Source organism: Ischnura elegans, chromosome 5 (assembly GCF_921293095.1).
Source record: "Ischnura elegans chromosome 5, ioIscEleg1.1, whole genome shotgun sequence".
Taxonomy (NCBI): domain Eukaryota; kingdom Metazoa; phylum Arthropoda; class Insecta; order Odonata; family Coenagrionidae; genus Ischnura; species Ischnura elegans.
In genome coordinates, this window is record NC_060250.1 from 74408234 (window position 1) to 74430431 (window position 22198).

The following is a 22198-nucleotide window of genomic DNA, read 5'->3' on the forward strand; positions in this document are numbered from 1 at the left end:
TAGAGAATAGACGGGTCAATGTTGATGTTGTACACTACCCATTACAGCTAATTAATGCTCTCATTTTTCTTTAATGTAAGAGTCGATTTACCAAATAGGAACATTAACCATAAAATTTACTTTAGAAAATATGCTTTAACTCTTAATTATTTTAATAGCAAAGGCTATGAGATCTTTCATAAATACATTCAACAAAGGGGGATGAGGGGTTCATATCTACTCATAAATTTTCATTATTTCAACGCTTTTCTCAAGATACACTATATCAAATATTTTCAGCATAAAAACTCCTTCAGGCATCATGAAATAAGGCGGACTATGGTAGATTTACTGGAATCTTTAATGGGATTACAAGTAGCATTAACACAACATGGACATGATTATCAAAATCTGTCATGTCCTAACACACAAAAAACAAACTCATCGGCTGATTTGTCCAGTGATATGTACAGGAAATTACATAATTTTTCCATTTAAATTAGATTTAAATATGGATTTTTTATAATATCGAAGTTCTTCTACACTCTGCCTAATATCATCCAATGCTCTATGAGAGAAACTTTTTTGAGGAGCTTTATGATATTCATTAGGAAACCACCACCTGGAAAAATATATATAAATACATTTCAGTACAACCCCTTTGAAAAAATTGTATAAATCTGTTTCAAATTTTTATACATAAAATTTGAAACAGGTTTATACAATTTTTTCATAGGGGAATAGATAAGTATAATAGTACATCAGGTAAAAAGATCTCTTGACATGTTTTCATTATGACTCAGATGGCTATTTATCAGTGTCAGAATGTACAATTTACACTTTTAATAGAGGAGCAGTGAATTTAATCAGATGAGATTTCACCACAATCCAATTTTATTTTTAGCATAAAAGCATTTCCTTCATGTCTTTTTGAACTCAAAGAAGCCATGGTGGTAAAATAAAATAATCCATCTTTACATAAGGTTACTTTAGTCAAAATGACTGCTCACGCATTCTTGGCAGATTTTTGTTTTTAGCATAACTACATAACACCAAATTCCAATCTTACTTTGGAGTACACTAGGCATACTAAAATATTACCAGTCTCCAGAATTGAAGATACATTTTCCGACTTTGGGTGAACTTAATGACCAATACAAGAGTAGTATGGATGGTATAGCTGAAGGTATGGAGCTAAAACAGTCTCATGCCTCATTCACATTACAATTGTTCCTGCGATTGTTGTAACTGTCGTGCATTCACACGACGATTGTTAAAACCTGTGCTGCCCTCTAGTGCTGACATCTAAGGTGAACAAGAAATCGACGGTTAGCAAAGCTGTTGAGGTATGCAGGGACAAGATATTACCGTGTTCAACGTATTTACTGAATAATTTTTCTTCCGCCCATATTCTACCTCCCTAAGATAAATCCATGAAACAAATAGAGCTTCACGAGCTTTTCATCTTTCCCTTGTCGCTTCCGTTTCCGGTCTCCCAGCGCCTAACCATCATAAAGTGGCAACATACGGAACATTACTTATACATAAATTTAAACACCATTACATTATACATTAAAAGTTTCTATCTCTGATCAACTGCTTCCTAGGCTCACATTACCAACGTGCATTGATTGACGGCATCTCATCCTCTTACTTACGAGTTAAATCTTGTGTACTGCAGGGAAGCATCCTTGTTCCCCTACTATTTGCACTATTCATAGACAATATTACTGATGGCATTAGCCCTTTTGGCTGCAATATTCTGCTCTATGCGGACGATTGGAAGATATTCAAAAAGGTGAATCGCCCCACCTACTCAAATTCCCTTCAATCTGCTCTAAAATTTTATCTCCAAATGGTGCTCTACTTGGCTGATGTGGGTCAACCCCTCAAAATCAGCGTTGATGACATTCACTTTAAAAAAATTCCCCTGAAACACTCATATGACCTTTTAAAAAAGCCTATCCCTCTTGTAACCTCCCACTGCGACCTAGGTGTGATCTTTGATGATAAATTAAAATTTCAGGATCACATTTCGATGATCGTGAAGAGGGCAATGGCCATTGTTGGTATGCTATACCGACTAACAGACCTTCACAACCCTACCGCTTTAAGAAGTTGTTTTTTTATGTATTCTCCCCATACTGGAATACTGCTCACCAGTTTGGTCTACTGCCTGCCCCACTACTCTAAACTTGCTCAAACGTCCTGTCAACTTCTTTCTTACTGTAGCCCACCATTGAATAACCACACTCGCCCGCTATTATGCCCGTGATGCCCTTTCCTTCCTCAGGATCTCTAACATAACTGGGCGCCATGTCTTATCTGATCTCATGTTTCTTTTTAGCAGTTCTCCCTGGACAAACGAAATTCTCCTTCTTTTCCATTTTCATGTTCCTCCTCGCCCCTTACGAAATAACTTTCTGCTTCACATTCTGTGATTCCGTCTTTCCATCTCTTAATGCTCTCTGTTTTACCAAATCCCATCTTATTTAACTCCATGGCCTCAAAAATCCCTTCCCTGGACCTATTTTCCTCAGCTACTAGTCACAAATCCTCCTTAAAATGCCATCCGACACCGTTGTTTAATCCATAGTGCCCCTTCTTATGTTCAAAACTTTTGTTTTCTGTCAGTTTTTATTCATTGCGTTACTGTTTGTTATCTTTTAACTATTATTTAAGTAACAGCCAATGTAAAAGCCTCTGTGCCATTTTTGGTGGTGAAATAAATAAATAAAAGATCCTTCTACATTGCATACAGAAATGAATCTGTAGCAGGGGAAAACTGAGTTGATCGATCATATGTCCAAATTTACCAAATAGATAATAATTCCAGCAAGATAGTGCATTATGAATAGTATGTATGTATATTTAATTTCATTTTGTACCTGCAAAGCTCCTTAACTGATGATACATCAAGTATTCTATAGTGTAGATAGTCATCGACTTTTGGAAAGTATTTTTCCAAAAATTTCTTATCCATGTGCACAGTATTTCCAGCCAATATACCCTCTTTGAAAGGAATATGCTCCATCACGAAATCCAGAAGAATTTTTTCAGCTTTACTTTCAGTGATTTGGCTTCTTTTGCATTCTTCTACTAACCCACTCTGAAAAAAGATAATATTTTTTTATGCATGTGCTTAATTATAAGTACAATAATCTAAATCAAAATATGTAATTAAATATAATAAATATAAAATAAAAGGAAGGTATCCAGTAATATAATTATTGCAGAGATAGTTAATATTGTTCCCATTGCTGTAACAATCAAAGCCATAATTCAGTTTTAGTATGATTAAAAACTTCATAAATGTTTATCATACATTCATCATATGGCCCCACAGAATGGACACCCTCAGTTCATTTCTAGGCCATATGAACACCAGTTACCCCAATATACGCTTCACCATGCAGACTGAAATGAACGGAGGGCTACCTTTCCTGAACATCCTTATCTGCCGTAAGGGAGATGGAACCATGGGGCACATAGTGTACCGAAAGCTCACTCACACTGACTTATATCTAAAAAAGAAGAGTCACCATCATCCATCTCAAAAGAACGCTGTACTATATTCATTAATTCATAGGGCCAAGACTATCTCGGATGAATAAAACCCTAAGGAGAGTTAACGCACCTCAAGAAGACCTTTAATAATAACTTCCAAATCCATGCGGCCCTGAAAAGGCCTTCAGACGAGAAAAAGTAAATGCACCAGATAAAGAACGGCAGCTGTCCTCCGAGGCTTTCCTGCCATAATTTTCCACAGTTTCTGGAAAGGTAGCCAGGAAGATTAATGCCACTCACCTTCATCCAGAAAAAATTTGAAACAAATTAGTGCAAGCAAAGGATCCAATTGGTCCCAAAACACCAGGAATATATCGCATTCCATTTGAATGTGGTAAAGTGTACATTGGAGAGACTGAGAGAACCATATAGTTCTGCGTGGATACCAGGGTGAAAGAGCATCGACACCACCTCCGACTCTGTCAACTTGAGAAATTGGCCTTGCCAGAGAACTGTGTTCTGGAAAAACACCATATCCATTGAGAAGAGACCACAAAACTCAGAAGGATCAAAGGTTATTGGGACAGAATGACCAAAGAAGCAATAAAAATCCAGCAAAATATTGACATCGGAGTAGCCCTGAGAATGCTGGGAAAGTCTCCCGGCAAAACGTCAGCCAATATGATGCAGACCTTGACCTGGTTGGAAACCCGAGAGCAGTTCATTCAAGTCATTCACCGGAAAAAGCTTTGATTTGAATGATAACTCTGTTTTAACATGAAAGCCAGTAAGATTTGGTGAGATAAAATGGTCAATTTCAAAATCAGATACTCAGTACAAGTTCTCAAGAAAAAGGGAATGTATTGGATTTTATTATTCCACATACCCTTAGACTGAATGGAAAAAGTGAAAGTTTGAACTTGACTTTATTGAATACAGCCAGAGCTCCCATTTTCAAGAAATATTTTTGGGATGAAACAGTGCAAACAGCAGCCTATAATCCAGCAACCCAAAGTCCAACTAAAAGAATTTCTCAATTCCCGACTGAAAACTGGTATCAAAAGAAGCCTGACTTGAGTAATTTAGAAATATTTGGATAGAAGGTGTATGCTAAAGTAGTGAAACCTCTAAAAAAAATCAGAGTAGACGTGAAGAAGCTATATTTGTGGGATATGCCCCAAACAGCTATTGCTGGTGAAATTAGAATGAAGGAAAAGTTTTCATTAGTCGAGATGTAATTTAAATGAATACCTCTTCCTCTGTATATAAACTGGAAGAGGAATTTAACATAAATTTATTAGGAATATGAGGAGCATGAAAATCAAGCCCAAGAAAATGGAAAACAAGAAAATTTAAACCAAGCATTTGAAAGAGAAGAAAATCATAACCAAGACAACAGAAGATAAGAAGAAATTCCGAGGAATGAGAACAGAAGCCCGACCAGAGAGAAGAGAATACGGGTTAGATTTCAAGATTACATTATGGATCCTAACACTGGTGAAGATGAAGGACTATTGACCTAAGATGAGGCCATAAGCTGTGAAGAGAAACAAGACTGGATGAAAGCCATAAAAGATGAAGTAGATTCACCGATGAAAAATAAAAAATGGGCATATAAAGATGGAAGCACGAGGAAAAGAGATCCTTACAAACCGATAGATCTTCAAAGTGAAAGAAAATGGAAAACTTGGAAAAAATGGAAAGCCAGATGAGTTGCCAGAGGTTGCTCCCAAGACAAGAAAAATATCCCCCATAAAATTTTTAAGTTCAGTGGTAGACACAATTCGTTGTGATTGAAGTTTGCCATTGCAGCCAAGAAAAACTGGGAAATTCGAACCCTAGATGTCAAAATAGCCTTTCTCAATGGTGACTTAGAACAAGCAATCTATATGCGAGTACAAGAAGGTTTTCACCAGGCAGTCTCCTGCAAAAATCGTTGAAATGTCTTCGATATGCACCTTGTCAATCACAAAAAGAAGTTTACAACATCCCTCTAAGAAGTCAATATGATTCAGTGGAAGACAGACCAGTGTATATTTAAATCACAAGATGGAGATATGTTTTTGGCAATGCATGTTGATGATGGGATAATTATTGGAAAAGAGAAAGAAAAGATCAAGCAACTGCAAGATAAAGGAAGTTTGAGATAACAGTTGAGTTAGAACCAAAGTCATACCATGGTGTGGACATAGTCAAAACTGAAGGAGGAATCATTATTTCTCAAGACAGTACAATTGACCACAGAGTAATTTTTTCAATGTTAAAAACTAATGTATTGTCAGCTGTTAAACTAAACGCAATATTTACTCATTTGATAAATGTAATTTCATTAATATGGCGAGATGCTAAACGACTCCTACACAAAATTCGTAGCAAAAACTGAGGATAAAAGCACACATGTAACAGGGGAACACTTCTTAGAAATTCTGCACCAAGGAATCAACGAATATGTTTTGCAAAAACTGAAAGTGATAATAAAGAAGCAAGCTGGTAAACCAACGATGTCAGAAGGAACCTTAGGAACAGAGACAACTATACAACTTGTAGAAAAAGTCCATTACGTTAGGTCATATATCGAAGGAACTTGATGCAAAAGGAAGTTACGCTGCACAATGCTCAATAACCAAGAAATCAATGTAAACGGCACTGCGAAAGTTCAAGAAAAAAGTACTCAGAGAATTTATCGCAGAAAATCCTAAATCTTTTTGGTCGTACGCGAGAGAGCTTCAGGGAAATTCTTCAACCGTAGACTCATTATTTGACAAAGATGGTAAACTTGTCACCGAAAATATTGACAAAGCTAAGACGTTTAATTCCCTCTTTGAAAGTGCATACACTATTGATGATACTGAATTTAATTTAGAAATCCCACGTACTGGAGAACCAATGGAAGAAATCTCTATAAAACGCGATGGGATAACTAAACAACCTCAATCAATAAAGAATAGTAACTCTTCGGGTCCAGAGGGAATACCAGCACCTGTCCTCAAAGAGTTAGCTCCACAGATCGCACCATACTTATAGATAATATTTAAGAAGTCACTATCTGAAGGAAAGTTACCACTAGACTGGAAAATTGCAAGCGTTACACCGAAATTCAAAAAGGGAAACAGACGTGACCCAGGCAACTATTGTGTAATATCATTAACATTGATTACAGGCAAGATACTTGAGCACATAGTCGTTTGAAATATTATGACTTTCTTGGACAGTCGTAACTTCCTCCATGGCTGTCAGCATGGATTCCGAAAAGTCAGATCATGCAAAACACAGATCGCTCTTTCTTCACGAAGCTCTCAAATCTGGGGAATCGAAAAGACAAGTTGATGCATTATTTCCAGATTTTAAGATAGCTTTCAACACAGTACCTCACAATAAACTTTTATACAAATTACAGCTATGCGGATTAAATGAAACAGTGGTAAACTGGATATGAGACTTTCTGAATGATCATAAACAAAAAGTAATTCTTGACGGAATCAGCTCTGATGTAGTTAAAGTGACATCAGGTGTTACTCAAGGAAGCGTAAACGGCACCCTTTTGTTCATTATATACATTAATGACCTGTGCTTCTGAATTAGCAGTAAAATGCGTTTATTTGATGACGATGCTGTCATCTATCACAAAATTAGTGATCACTCTTGACTATGAAATTCTATCACCAGATTTAAACAACATTTATTTGTGGAGCCGAGAGTGGGGACTCGACCTTAATCTGAGCAAATGCATGTCAGTACATTTTTTGCAGAGTTCGTCCCATTTTAATCATGTTTATGCTGTGGACGGTATTAAAATAATGGCAACAGACGAAGTGAAGTGCCTAGGAGTTACGATAACCTCGAACCTATCGTGGGGAACACATATAAGAAATATTTGCAGCATAGCCCTAAAGAAATTACGGTTCGTCAAGCGTATTGTGGGAAGATTTTCAGTCACACTCATCCGAACGCACCTTGAATATGCAGCGAGCTTATGGGATCCGGTGCAAAAAGACTTAATTCGCAAACTGAACAAAATACAAAGGAAGGCTGAGAGCAGTTCGTTGAAAACCGCTACGGGCGTACAGACTTGAGTTACTCAGATATTGAGCGAGCAAGAAATTGAGCGAGTTGGGAGCCGCTAGAGACTCGGAGGCTGTGCGCTAGGCTTAGATTGCTTGAACAATTGAGAATGGATATCTTTAAGAGCGACACAGAGAACATAATATTAGAGCCGTACTATAATTCCAGGTCCGATAGAAGCGATAAATTGAGAGAGATGTTTTGCCGAACAGATAGATATGGGAATTCGTTTTTTCCCTGAACCATAAAGGATTTTAATAAATGCTAGTTGTAATTTTCTTAGAGAACTTCCTTTTTGTTTGTAAACGGCTGGTGTCCTAACAACCCCTGCCACATGTTTTTTAAGCAGCTTGCAGGGTATTATGTAGATGTAGATAACTAGTAGCAGCTTGAATAAAGCGTACTCTTTATGCCCTCAGCCAGAATTTCCCATGACGTATTAGCTGTCAGAGGTATCCCCAGGAATTTTACCCGATCGGTTTGTACGATAGACTGATTGCCCATTTTAACTAAACAGCTTTCATTTACATTATTGTAATAGGTGAACTTTGACATTATGGTTTTGTTTGCATTTATTTGTAGTCCATTAACTTAACACCAGTTCCTGATATTATGACGTTGGTGTCATCGGCATAAAGGATTGGGGTAAGGCCATTTATATTGCTGACAGCAAGAGGGAGATCGTTAATATACAGTAGGAAGAGAAGTGGGCCTAAAACAGATCCCTGTGGAACGCCCAAAGTAACTTTTTTTGGAGGGGAGGCATATTTTACTCCATTGACATTGAGTGATACAATTTGTGAGCGATCACTGAGGAAAGAGGCAATCCATTTGTTTGGTTCCCCTCTGATTCCTAGTCTTTCCAGCTTCCTCAGGAGTATTTGGTGGTTAACACAATCAAATGCTTTGGATCCACCCCTCACTGTATAGGTCCAAGAACAAACTCTATATTATAATGTTTCTTGCATGAAGGATAAAATAGCTACCCAAATATACATTTTTTAGTTTTGGTAAATACAAAGAGATAATTTTAGAGAATTAGATGCTTAGTTTGCATAAGATATTGACTGGTGATCACCACTGCTACTCAAAATAAATCCGGTAAAGTTTAAAGGGAATGATACTATTACATTAAATAACTTATATAACGCTTATTGAAGGCCTAGTGTCTAAGGTTTCACAGTGCTGTGATACCATTTCAGCTCAAGACAATCAAATACGGCAACTCAAAGATGAGATTCGTGTTTTAAAAAACAATAGTGGCAACCAGTCCGGCACTAAGCAAAAGATCGTAAAATCCGTATCTTTTGACGATCGCTGCCCCTCGAATGTGGCATCTGAAAATAGTGACACTAAGAAGACTTACCCTTCCATGCTGAGAGTAGATTACCAATCAAAAGAAAACCTAAAGACATCGGCTGACCCAATTACATCCAGGGAAAATGCATTTGTGCTTTCGACATCTGCGCGAAAGATTCCGATGCAGTCTACTGATGAGACAAACAACGCCGCTTCTGAAAAATTGGGGGCATCATCTCCATCCCCTAATGGAACCTCTTTGCGGGAGGACATAAATAAGGAGAAAAACAACGACTTGGAGTACACTGTGTACGAGAGCAAAAGAAATCGGCGGAGGCCAAGAAAGTTCGGAACTGCAAACGCCAGTTCGGGCTGTCCCTTTAAGGCGTTGGAGAGGAAGGCGTATATCCACGTTTGGAGGCTAGAACCACAAACCAAAGATAAGGAAATTAAAGATTATCTTGAACAAAAACTGAATTCTACCGTGAATGTAGAGACTCTAAATGCCAGGGGTCCCTATGCCTCATTCAAAATTATTGTCGATTTTTCTAAGTTAAACCAAGTCCTAGATGCTAGTCTGTGGCCAGAGAATGCTGCAATTGAAAATTTTAAATTTAATAGAAACCTTATGTTAAGTAAAGTAAATGGTTCTGCAGCTGGTGTTCTGTCCAAACAAAGTGCCTCATTCTGACTAGAACAGCCCATAAAAGTGATGACTCTTAATATTCAGTGTTTGAGAAATAAAATAGATTGTTTAGAGTTATTAATTAATGAGAATTATGCTGATGTAGTGTGTATTACTGAACATTGGCTCAGGCCGGAGGAACTCATTAGTGTGAACATTGATGGTTTTTATATTGCCGCAGCATACTGTAGGCAAAATTTCAAATGTGGTGGTGTCCTTATCTTTGTCCGTAATGGATTATGTTCCAATGACTGCAAGATAATTGGTAATTTATGTTTGGATAAGGATTTTGAATGCTGTGTAGTTGATCTCCTCATCAATAAGCAACATGTCTACATAATGAGTGTATATAGATCACCAACAGGTGATCAACAGCTATTTTTAAATAATTTAGCTAAGGTTTTAGAGATATCTTTATGTACAACCAACTTCATGATTGTGTGTGGGGATTTTAATATTCATCTAGATCAGAATGACAATGTGAGGGATAATCTAGTGGATTTAGTCTCGTCATTTGATCTAAAACAAACCATTTTCCTACCTACTAGAGAAACGTCTAAATCTTCAACTATAATAGATAACATATTCACAAATCTGACCTTCAATAGTGGTACTGTGATAGAATCCCATCTTTCTGATCACAAAGCCTTAATAATATCTGTTAATATACCAGTTGCTACAAATTCCTCAACCAACAGTGAAACTCGCCCTAAAAAAAGGTACTTTACAAAAGAAGCAAAGGATGAATTTTGTAATATTTTGCAAAAAACCAATTGGGAATTAGTGTATGGCACTAATTCTGTCAATGAAAAGTTTGACACTCTTCTCAATATTTTTCTCACTATTTTCAATGGCTGCTTTCCTCTACAAGCAACCAAATCAAGAAAGCTCCATAATAAATCTTGGGTAACCCCAGAGATTTCTCGTATATCAAAGGAATTAAAATTCCTTTGGTCAAGATTTAGAGATACTAATGATAATAGAATAAAACACCAGTATTCAAATTGTAAAAAGTTCTACTCCAAATTAATAACTGATACTAAAAGAAATTTCAACGTTAACTCCATTTCTTCTTCTGAAAACAAATCCAAATCAGCTTGGAAAATCATCAACAACTACTCTGGTAAATCACAGAGAAAAAATTTTATTGACTCAGTCCTTGTTGATGAGGAACTGGTGTCTAAACACAGTGATATAGCCAACCATCTTAATCACCATTTTCTTAGCTCCCTTGAAAATTCCTTGCCCACAAATCTTGCTCCCCAATCACCTAGAGGCCAAAACATAGTCACATCAGTAGCCAAAAACATTTATCTCTATCCAACCTGTGAAAAAGAAGTGGAACAAATTATAAACAAAATTAGCAAAAAATTTTCAGCTGGCTGGGATGAGGTGCCATGCTCACTCCTTAAGGGGAACTGCAGTAAATATATTTTAGCTCCCATTACCCACATTATCAATGCTTCTCTGTCTTCAGGTGTATTTCCCGAGAAATTGAAATTTTCAGTTGTCATGCCTCTATACAAAAATGGGGATCACGAGGTAATGGATAATTATCGCCCTATATCAAAAATCTCTGTATTCTCTAAAATATTTGAAACTATAATTGCTAACAGAATAATGGAATTTCTAATAAAAAATAGTATCTTATCTAAGTCCCAATTTGGCTTCTTAAAAGGGCATTCTGCTGAGCTTGCTTTTTACAAATTTCTTGATTCTGTACTTGATGGTCTATACAAGCACGTTCACACACTCTGCATATCCTACGATCTTAAGAAAGCTTTTGACTCGGTTGACCATGTGATTCTTCTTCATAAACTTCACTGCTATGGGCTAAGAGGTATTGCAGCAGATTTAATACAATCTTTCCTGTCAAAGAGAATGCAATGTGTAACTATTTCTAGTAGTAATATGAAAAAATGGTCTTCCTCCTATCGGGAAGTTGTCAGAGGGGTTCCCCAAGGCTCCATCCTGGGACCACTGCTATTTTTTGTTTATATTAATGACCTACCTAACTCGTTAAATGGTGAAGTATTTATGTATGCAGATGATACCAATCATTTGATAAAGCAGGCAGGAAATGTTGTTCTACCAGCTCAGGAGGCTGTCTCAAATATGGAGAGATGGTGTTCCCTGAATAAGGTTGTAATAAATAAGACTAAATCATCCTATACGTTATTTCATCCATTTCAGAAAAAAATTGACCATAGTCCATACATTAAGTTTATGGACAGTAGTCTTAGACGTACCACAGATACTAAATTCCTAGGCTTGTATTTAAATGAAAGCCTCAGTTGGGACAGTCATATTGACTATCTTGCCTCTTCAATTGCCTCTGGTTGCTACTTGATCAGAAGAATGATAATATTAACAAATACTGACACAGCCATCACGCTATATTATGCTCACATATATAGTAGACTGAAATATGGCATTGTAGCATGGGGAAATTCCCCTAAATCCGAACGAATCTTCAAATTACAAAAGTGGGCCATACGAATTATTTGTAATGCAAGACGAAGAGACAGTTGTAGAGACCTATTTAAAAAACTGAAGATTATGCCTCTGTCTTGTATTTACATGTATGAGTCAATATTATTGGTAAAACATTTTGGAGGTAAATTTAACTTGAAGACAAATGAAAATGTTCATAATCATGATACGAGAAAAAAAATCTAATTATATAACTAGTACTCACAACCTTTCTCTGTTCAGCAAAGGGCCTGCATATATGGGAATCAAATTGTTTAACAATTTACCAGATGGAATAAAAAATGTGCGAAGACTAGAATGTTTTAAACATAAATTAAAAGAATATTTACTTGACAATTGTTTTTACAATGTAAAAGAATACTCGTATAAAGACATGTAATATTGCTGTATTTTGTTTAAATTTCTTTATATATGTACTGTCACTTTATTGACGGGGCCTATATATGTCACTACATATCAACGGGACCAATAAAATATTTATTTATTATTTATTATTACTTATATGTTCCACACAATACTAGCGCAGTGCTCACATTATGTGCATGAGTATGGTCTCCTGCCAAATATATATTTTTATATAGGTCATATATATTTCAAGGATTCTATAAAACTGTTCTGAAATCTGAAGTTCTGGTCAAAGGACCAAACTCATGGCACGTATGTGAGCACTGCACCTATGTATTGCATGGAGTGAATGGTGTGCCCACCAAGCATATATGAATACATACATCCTTGGAGTGGGCCATTCACTCGGTCACAAAATTAGGCCCTAAGCTACATGCCATCCTATATAACAAATACAGGCACAAGATGATTATTATTTAAGTCCTAAAAGACATAATATCATCGCTAAGATCGCAAAATCGTTCATAATATCAATTTCAGAAATTTACCTTTGCATGCTGTTCCACACACCAAGGATCCATGGACGCTAAAGTGCTCTCAGGTTGATGAAGTATTAAGTGTGGGCCTTCGATGATTTCCCTCAAGTCTGTGTCTGTCAATAAACAAGCCACTTCTAACACTTTATCTTTATCAATTTTTAAGCCAGTCATCTGAAATGAAAAATATACATGACATTGCTCAAAGCGAACATCGATCGTTAACAGCACGGTATATTGACGCTTTACCTCCATATCAATCCACACCAACTTCATATTTGGCGCGTTTCCAGCCATGAATAAAGGTCTTAAGAGCCCACTAATACTTCGTAGGGATGCGAACCGTACGAGAGAAACTTTATTTAAAATAAACATGGATTAGCTTCTTTTCTGGGGCAATCAAACCCAAGCAAGCGCTGTACTAGCAGAACATAAACCAAACTAACGATCTTCCACTCACAAATTGAATTTAAAGACTCGGGGCTACACATGAATATGCGATATAATGGCACACTTCATCATTATTAACTAATGAAAGATTAAAACTTAATAAAACTACTTTCGCCGCGCGGATATGTCGTTAAAGGAGGCCATGATCTAGCGCTCATTCCTGCTCATTCCCATGGACTACTGCTTCGAGAAACAATCGAGAACCGATAAATATCAGCGCTAGTTTCAAATCGACAGAAATATTCTTGGACTAATGTATACGCAATATTTTACAAGGATCATGCATAGGTATGAAAAATTATCGCAGGCAATGGCTGTCATTTACAAAGCATGGCTGCGAGTTTAAGACTTCTGCCACTGGTAGATACACGTTAATTATTTGAATACCTTTGACCCATAAAAAAAAAATGTAACATAGTGGATTTTATGTACTGTGGAGTAGAAAAAATAGATTTTGCTCAAAAAATGATACTTTTACATAATAGTAAAATTTCTAGATTAAATGCAAGCGATTGCTCTTGTTCAGCTCTGAGCATAGTTCGCCAAGACAAGGTGTATCTTTTTAAAGTGATGAATCCATAAGGGCAAAGATTCTTGAGATGGACAAAGAAGGAATTGGATGCATAGGAGCACTATGAAATAAAAAAGCCTTGAAATGGCCATCTTTTTATTGACCTTTTCCTTACTCTCTTCTCCTGAACATCTGCATAGCATCCCCCAATCCCATCTATTCCTTGGCCATGTGAATTCCTAACAGTAGAAAGTGACCACAACGAATAGTAGGCCACCTGAGTTCCTACGGCCCCAAATTCCCTTTACCCCCTCCTGTCCTACATTGTTTTCCCTTACTTTAGCCCCTTAGCTGTGCTTCTTGCTTATCAGTAAGTCACCCCTTACCCAATCTCCCTCTTACCCTTACACCACTTCTCAGGCTCCCAACCAATCGGTCTATAGACCCTTTATTCCCAATTCACTTACCACCCCACTACTCACTTTAGCTATTTATCGAATACATCCCATGGATTGCTCTCCTAATATTGTTGACTGTTTGACAAAACCATGGTTGTGTTAAAAATCATCCTGTAGAAATTAACCAAGTTTTTTTGTTGGTTTAACATGAATTATATATTCTAGTAAGTCAAGCCAAATACTACCTTGTTTTTAAATAGTTTAATTGCACTGGATACTAGTTCACTCTTCATACAGTATAACAGCAACAAAAATGATTACCCAAATAAATGATAAAATTAAATAAGAGTTTCTTTTTCACATAGGGCAATAAGTTTCATGAATTAATACAAATAAATAAAATACCCATTAAAATAAGAAGACACTCTATAACCGGTAATGTAATGAGGCCACTGGAACACACCCACTATCAACTTACATATGCTTTTATCCAACCTGGATAATGTCCTCACAGTCAGTCAGTCATCACTCGTTAAAACTTGAAGTGCTCCTTTCTGGAGGAGTATCTAAAGTCAATTGCTTTGGAATACTGTCAGTTTCTTTTGGCTGGAATGTCAATGACATTATTTTTTCATTTTTAACTTGTTCCACTTTCTTCTTCACTGAATGTTCATCTGTTTGTGATTCACTTTTCTGATTCATATGACAATCCCTTCTGTGACTGCGGTGATCCCTACCATGTTTCACTCTTGATTTTCTCTCTCTAAATTTATTTGAGCTCACAGCATTAATGATAGTATTTTGCAGGAACTTCTTGTTGGGACCAGGCAAAGGGCACCGTTTCCACCCAGTTGGTCCATATACATTAGATCTTGCCAATCCACGCTTGGCCTCGAGGAGTAGCTCAGCCTCAGCAAGCCTGAGGAGAAAATTGGAATTCACTCTCATAATATTTTATGGACATCATTTTAGAAGTTTCTACACAACATTTCAATTACAGCACAACTGAAAGTGTTACGAAGTATCTATATTAGAAAATTATATGCATGATATGACACAAACATGGAAATATTTTGTGAGGCCTTAAGCACTCTTCATGCAAACAATATTAGGCCATTTTTGCTGGCCCCCCTTCCTCATATTATCTTGACATACGATTAGATCTCCACTCACTCACAGCAGAAAGTGCAACTCTTGAGCTACCATTTAACTAGAAATCATTTGCTTACATTGGGGTTAATGAAGGTAAGCTGCTCCATCAGACTGCGATACTTATGAGGTTTTCACTATTCTAGAGCATATGTCCTGAATCCTCACGTGATAATCAACAGATGGCAAAGTGTCAGGCAAGTCAAGGAATTGGAAGCCTTAGGTCATGTGAAACCTTGGAAAACTGAGATCCCTTCCATACTATCTCTCACTTTCAATTGGAAAAGCTACTGCTCTGTTGCTGGTACAGGGGTACTTACTCAAGCGACACCAAATAGTATTTGCTATGCCATGGAAAAAAATTGAGCAGCAAGCTTCATAACTAAGCACTAAAGAGTCTATATTCAAGTTACAGCCATCACGTAAACACTAAAATGTACATTTGGTAATATTAAGTATCGTTAATTTTGAAAAAAGCTGAGTAAAATAAAGTTGCCATTTTGATGATAACAAACAGCCATTGATGTATGTAGAAATTAAGTACTCTTCGCATGTGGTTTTCCAATTTAGAGATAATTGTTTCAGCTCTTCAACACTAAATTTTTCATGCATATAATTTTCTAGAAGAAAATGCTTCTAATGATGACACTTAAATAAGTAGATTACTAGATTTAAAAATATTGAGAAAGAAAAAGGGACACTTGGACAATAGGAAAATTTTTTACTGCACGTTTCAGTAGGGTAGGTAATTACTATTTTCAATGAGAGAGACTTTATATACAGATATATATTGAGATCAAATGCATGCCAGCTCCAAGTCCTTCAGCTCTAGGGGTTGGTACATGGGGAAGGGTGGCCAATATTCCCACTTTTTAACATTTGTCAAATAGGAGGGGGAATCGATAGTGACTGGAAGAGAGGATGAAGTAGAAAGGGAGCCGATACACCCTTGCAAGAAGAGTGATGCCCATTCATTCGGATGGATAAGTCAGTAGTGGAAATGCCGATGTTAAAAGCAGGGCATTTCCGGCACAGCAACATGTATACAATGCCTTGCGTAGGGCAGGAAAGATCTGATGTGAGAGGGAGAAGGAAAGCAAGAAGTTTATCCAGAAGGGGTTCGGTAATTAAGATAAATCATATTCTGCATCTTGCACAGTTGCAAGGAGAAGGCAATTGTTTTGTTGCCATTCTGTTCTTAGATAACGGTTGCGTTCTTTTAAAGATGCCAGCCAGATTTGGTGGTCTTTAACCCCTCAAGCGCGGCGGGCATTTAATTAAATCCCATCTCAGCGGCCGGATGAGATTTAAACGACTTCGCCTATTTGGCATACTATCATTCAATAATTTATATCTTCCATAATATACGATTAGTATCGTTGAAAATTTTAGTAAACTTGCGTAATATAATGCGCTACTACATAACAATTTTTCGAGCGATTTAAAAAAATATTTATTGTTTTATGGATCTCCTTTTATGAACTAATTAATAAATTTTCAATTTCAAAAGATTTTAATTTGGTTTCGAATAAGCAACAAGATCTCTAACATTCCATGCATTTAAAAAAATACAATTACATTATGTAATTTAGTTATTTGGGGTTGAAAATGTCATAACATATTGGATACTTTCGATAGGATTACCCGTTTTGCCTACTTGAAATTTACCACTCCGCCCACTTGTCTGACTTTTTTCCATTATTACCGCATCATTTTATTTAGGTAATCACGTGCTAATGTTTCAAACGCTAATATGTTAATATTCAAATGATTTACCACAGAAAATCTGCTTTGTGTGACATGATTTAAAGCAATCCAAACATATCCCGCTGCACATTTTTCACACCAGTACACGAGGTCTCTTCATTTCCCATACTAGGCACTAACTGCACACCTCCTTTGAGACTGATTTCTTCCCAGCTGCAGGAATTTTCTTTAGGAAATGTATTTCTGTGAGTCTTGGAACTAAATTGTGTAATGAGTGACGGCCATGTCCTAACAGTTCGTATGACGTTTGATATTTCAAAAATATTACCTCGACCAATGGCACGCGAAATGATAAGTCAAATTTTTATACGTGTTTTTCCTTTGATCAGCATATGAATTTAGGACTGCCGCATTCAATAGTCTCCTAAATAACTTCATACACCACTTGTAATGGCGTTTTCTTTCCATTAGTTACGAATGCAATAACAGGTCCTTGAAATTCACCCCACCAATGAATTTACTATAGCCTAACACACAAACAGACTTCCGAGTCTTTTTTTTGCCTTTCAATACTATTCCCATTTCGTAGGATCCCCAATTATAAAAAAATACCACTCACAGGAAGTACACCCGATGAGAATTTCAACACACTGCCTGATAGAACACCACACAGCATGAATGACTCTAGTGGACTGAAGCTCGTGGTTTAGAAGCTCCCTCAAGAGACGAGAAAATATCTCGAAGGGGCCCTGGGATATGCTGACTGTTTAGATGGAATCTTATCTTCGTTGATTACTGTCCAGAAAAAAAATATAAAACAATAAATGCAGAGCGAAGCACATGGCCCCTTCGCCTAGGACGCTAAGCTTATAAGAACTAACGAGGTGGGCCAAACACACTTGGGGCTCGAGGTGACGACAAACAAGCAGAAGACGGAGAGAAGGCATTCAGCTCAGAAGATACCGTATCTCAAGCTAAAGTAGCTGACCCTTCTTGACGTCTCTCAAGCAGAATAGGCGGAAGTTTTCATGATAGAACAGTCGAAGGAAGGCGATGAGTTTTTGGACCAAAGTCGTCAACGCGCTGGTTTAAAACGGAATTTTATCGAAGCATTTTAAAAACATCTTGAAGGCATAAAGCCGTTATGGATATTTTATTGGAGAGGAAAAACATTTCTTCGAATGATAGAGTAATTAGTTTTAATTTAACATGCAATATCTGGCGGAGAAAAAATATTATATACAGTAGGTCAGGAAGCGTACTGGGTACGCATGACGGCGGTATACGAAATTTAAAGGGCGCGTACTGGGTACGCATGACGGCGTTGAGGGGTTAAAGACGAGCAAAGAGCATCGCAGGAAGAAAATACACGCGGTGAAACCCAGAAACATGGAGACATCATCTAGACAACGCCATGGAAAACTACGCATGAAAATAATGTTGTTTGTTAGTGCTATTTATGTGTTCAGATGTGTTAAACTTCTTATTAGAAAGAGAGATGTCCAATTCAAGAAATGTGATGCAAGTGGAGAAAGAATAGGCTGAAGATTATGGAGTGAAGTTTACAGTGAAGTGATCAGAGTGGAGTTTGCAGAGGAAAAAGAGTTGATGGAGGAGATGAAAGTAATCAAGGAATCCATATCATGTGGCCACAAAAGGAATTTTTCAGCAATGCATTGCACCCAGCGGGTGGGATGGAGTGGGTATAATAATGTCGTCTTTATTTCACAAGCAAATTTAGGACTACATAGTCCTTTCTTACAATTAACTTGTTTGACAATCACATACATCCATGCCCTGGATGGTGGTCAAACCACCCAGGCGGGATTCGAACCCGCGACCTCTAGGTTGGCAGTCGGGGACTTTACCCCGGCGCCACCGAGGCCGGCATGGGGGGAGAGGCCGAGGCCGGGGTATGAAGAGAGAAAAGACTGTTCTAAGAGGCTAAGAAAAAAGTTAGCATATGAAGGACTGAATGTGCTTATTAGGTGAAGTGCTGGTTATTAAAAGAGAAAGATTTATGTGTAAGTGCTATTTCAGAGAGGTCAACAAGAAACTTTGTGGTCGGAATATGTGGGGTGGAGCATTGGTTAACCCTCTTAAAGCTATCCTTCTTCCTGAGGTACTGGCGAGAAATATTTTAATAAAAAGTCGCAACTAGGAAAAAAAAACTATACAAAGCTATTTTATTACACATCCATAAGTGTTTTTTTATTATGAGGTTAAAATGGTTAATATGGACAATTTATTTTTACGTTTACTGAAATAAAATACATCAATGTAAGAAGTTATAGCAAACTAAATAATGTATTACGTAAGAGCCAAATATCGGCCCACCGCACTTTTTGCCCAAGGGGCAAAAGCTGATATATTGGCCCGCTGCACTAAAAGGGTTATGAAAGTGCTGAAGCATAGAGAGACCTTCTATGTGTGGTATAGAAGTGTATAGGGAAGTCATCGGAAGATGTCGATGGTTGCCATTATAATGTCTTTGTCAGTGGGAAGAGTGGTAGAGTGAAGGCATTAGAGGAAGTAATGCATGTCTTTTATGTAATATGGCAGAGAGTGGACTATGGGTTGGAGATACTGGTCAACAAAAGTAGAAATCCATTCTGTGAGGGATGGGATTGAAGAGACTATCAAGTGGTCAGGATAGTAGTTTGTGGATTTTTGGTAGAATGTAGAAATGAGGGCTGCAGGGGTTGTGAGGAGACGGTAATGAGACATCTTGGGCCATTAAATCTCCCTGAGGTCCCTTTTTCTCAAGGAAAGAGAGAATCTTTTCTCTGCATTGGTGGTTGTGATCGGCAGGAATGGGCTGGTAAGCTGAGGCATTGGACATCTGCCTTAGTGTCATTGTTATGATCAGCCGTATTCATTGCAACCACCGTAGAACCTTTGCCTGATGGAGTGATCACAATGTTTGCATAGCAAATGAGGTGCTTTGACACCAACTTTTCTGTGTGAGAAAGGTTGTCTCAAGGTTTTATTGTTATGATGAAAGATCAGTCCGAGAATTTTGAAAGAAGGATATTGGTAAAAATTTCAATAGGATGGTTTGAGGGGAGAGCACTTTTGAGTATCCTCTTCAATTCCGAACAAGGCCTATCCTCAATAAAAATATTATAAAATCCTGTTCTCTTTCTTTTCCTCCTGCATCGACCCAACATTCTTCCCTCTAACACTGTTTTCAACATCCTCTCCATCTACACTTTCTGTCTCCTAGGTATCTCATCTAGAAGTTGTCTCTCCTTACCCACCATGCCCAACACTTCATCCTTCCTCCTCCTCTCCATCAACTTCACCTCCTTCACTCCAACATCTCAAACACCATCTTTTCTTGACTTACATAGCATTTATATATGCATCTCACAATTCAGTAGATGTGCATGTTACAATTCATTCTAGATTTTTATATAAAAAAATCAAATAAAAACTTATAAATGAGTGCTGTATTGGTACACTATCAGAGTAATGAATCAATATCTGAAAAGGATGGATATACCCCAATGATCTTTCATTCTTAGCTGCAGCAATGTATAAGTTTGCCGTAGCCACAACTGCTCAACTTGATTATGTCAGTTTTCATACTGAACAAATAATTTCCGGTATTGGAATGCTATCATTGACTAATTTCTTCTATTTATTGTACCATCCTGTCCCAAATTGGGTTTCAAGATCACCTTTAATCGACTATGCACTTCTCTTTTACCACCATTGTGCCGTCTCCCATATATGCTGAGCAAGTCACCTACATGGCCCTATGTATATGACTTGCTCAGCAGAGAGAATTATGAGTGTATTAAGAATTGTAAAATTTAGCATATTAGGATCACGGCAGATGTTCGGTTCAACAAAATGCTCGTACTTTCTTTCAAAAAAGACATTTTAGAGCACATTTATAATACCGCAGTTACGTAAAAATAACCTTTGTAACGTTTTCAAATTACTACAATATAAAATACATAAATCACGGTGTATCCCGACACAGTGCCACCACCAACTGTACCGTTAATGAGTTAGCGAAAATACTTTCGATGAAAAGGTGGGTACGTAGGAATAGGCTATTAAAATTTGCCATAAAATGTTAATTCTTTCACTGGGATTGATCGTATCCCATTTGCAAAAATAAACAAAGCTGCGAGAGTCATATAACACACGGAGGAAATACGAATGCGCATATTGTTCAATGGGACCATAGACTATTTAAATAGCTTACGCTGTGAACCATGAAACTTAGAAACATTTGTGCGAAATCGAAGCACACCGAGTAAATAACTAACCTATCAAGATCAGTATCTTCTTCCATGGTAGCCAGCAAATCCTTCGTAGTCCTTTATGGCTTATTATTTTAGACACTTGAGTTCATGATATTCGATGCTGGATTACGAGTTAGTCAAGAGACATACAAAACGTATAGAGCAAATTATAATTTCTCCGCTAACAAAATACTTGAATGCACGCTTCCAATTCATACCCTGCGCTCCTAGTGCGGTGCTTTAAATTGAAGAAGAAGAACGAATATCGTTACTATTTATTGTGAACATTGGGTGCATTCAGGGGGAGTGATCGCTCCCTGATCAGTGAGCGGACTGTGACGTCAGCGCTCACTGAGCGATCACATCCCTCCCTGGATGGTGAATGCTCAGTGAGCGCTTTGGTGGGGAACTTGAAATGCAAAACATTCAATATGGCGCCCAGCGCTTGTGTTTACTTTCGTGTAGCGGCTGCGAAATATCCTTTAATTCCTGTGATAAGTTCATACCTTGTGACTCTGTCCCGAATATATATCACTCTTAATGTACGGGCCTTAAGGATTTATCGCTAACAGTTCTTTGCGAGTCGCGTGATATTTATTGGAAATGCCTTTTGTGTCAATCGTCCAAATATTTCGTTGGGAATCTGGCGCCTGACATTGAAGTCTTGAAAAAAGATGTTTTTGCACTAAAATGGACGTCTTTCCCATGTTTAGAAAGCAATAGTTTCACATTTGCTAATTCCGTGAAATCCGCTTCGTCTTATAGTTTCTTGAATGAGATTTAATAATTGATCAAGGACAGCAGTAGACGTTATTATC

At 37.4% G+C, this 22198-nt stretch overlaps 2 protein-coding genes across 2 annotated transcripts; both read right to left on the reverse strand.

Annotated features, from left to right (window-relative positions):
• Positions 1 to 322: 322 nt before the first annotated feature.
• On the reverse strand, positions 323 to 13525 carry LOC124159063 (oligoribonuclease). The gene is made up of 5 exons (XM_046534576.1): positions 13367 to 13525; positions 13156 to 13262; positions 12919 to 13080; positions 2868 to 3088; positions 323 to 601 (listed from the first exon to the last, which is right to left on the reverse strand). The coding sequence occupies exons 1-5, from the start codon at positions 13395 to 13397 to the stop codon at positions 457 to 459; spliced, it is 666 nt and encodes a 221-aa protein (XP_046390532.1). The 5' UTR covers positions 13398 to 13525; the 3' UTR covers positions 323 to 456.
• A 986-nt stretch (positions 13526 to 14511) lies between these two features.
• Positions 14512 to 21631, reverse strand: LOC124159067 (protein POLR1D-like). Its single transcript, XM_046534582.1, has 2 exons — positions 21405 to 21631; positions 14512 to 15184 (listed from the first exon to the last, which is right to left on the reverse strand). Exons 1-2 carry the CDS (start codon positions 21428 to 21430, stop codon positions 14791 to 14793), a joined length of 420 nt encoding a protein of 139 aa, XP_046390538.1. The 5' UTR covers positions 21431 to 21631; the 3' UTR covers positions 14512 to 14790.
• Positions 21632 to 22198: the final 567 nt, after the last annotated feature.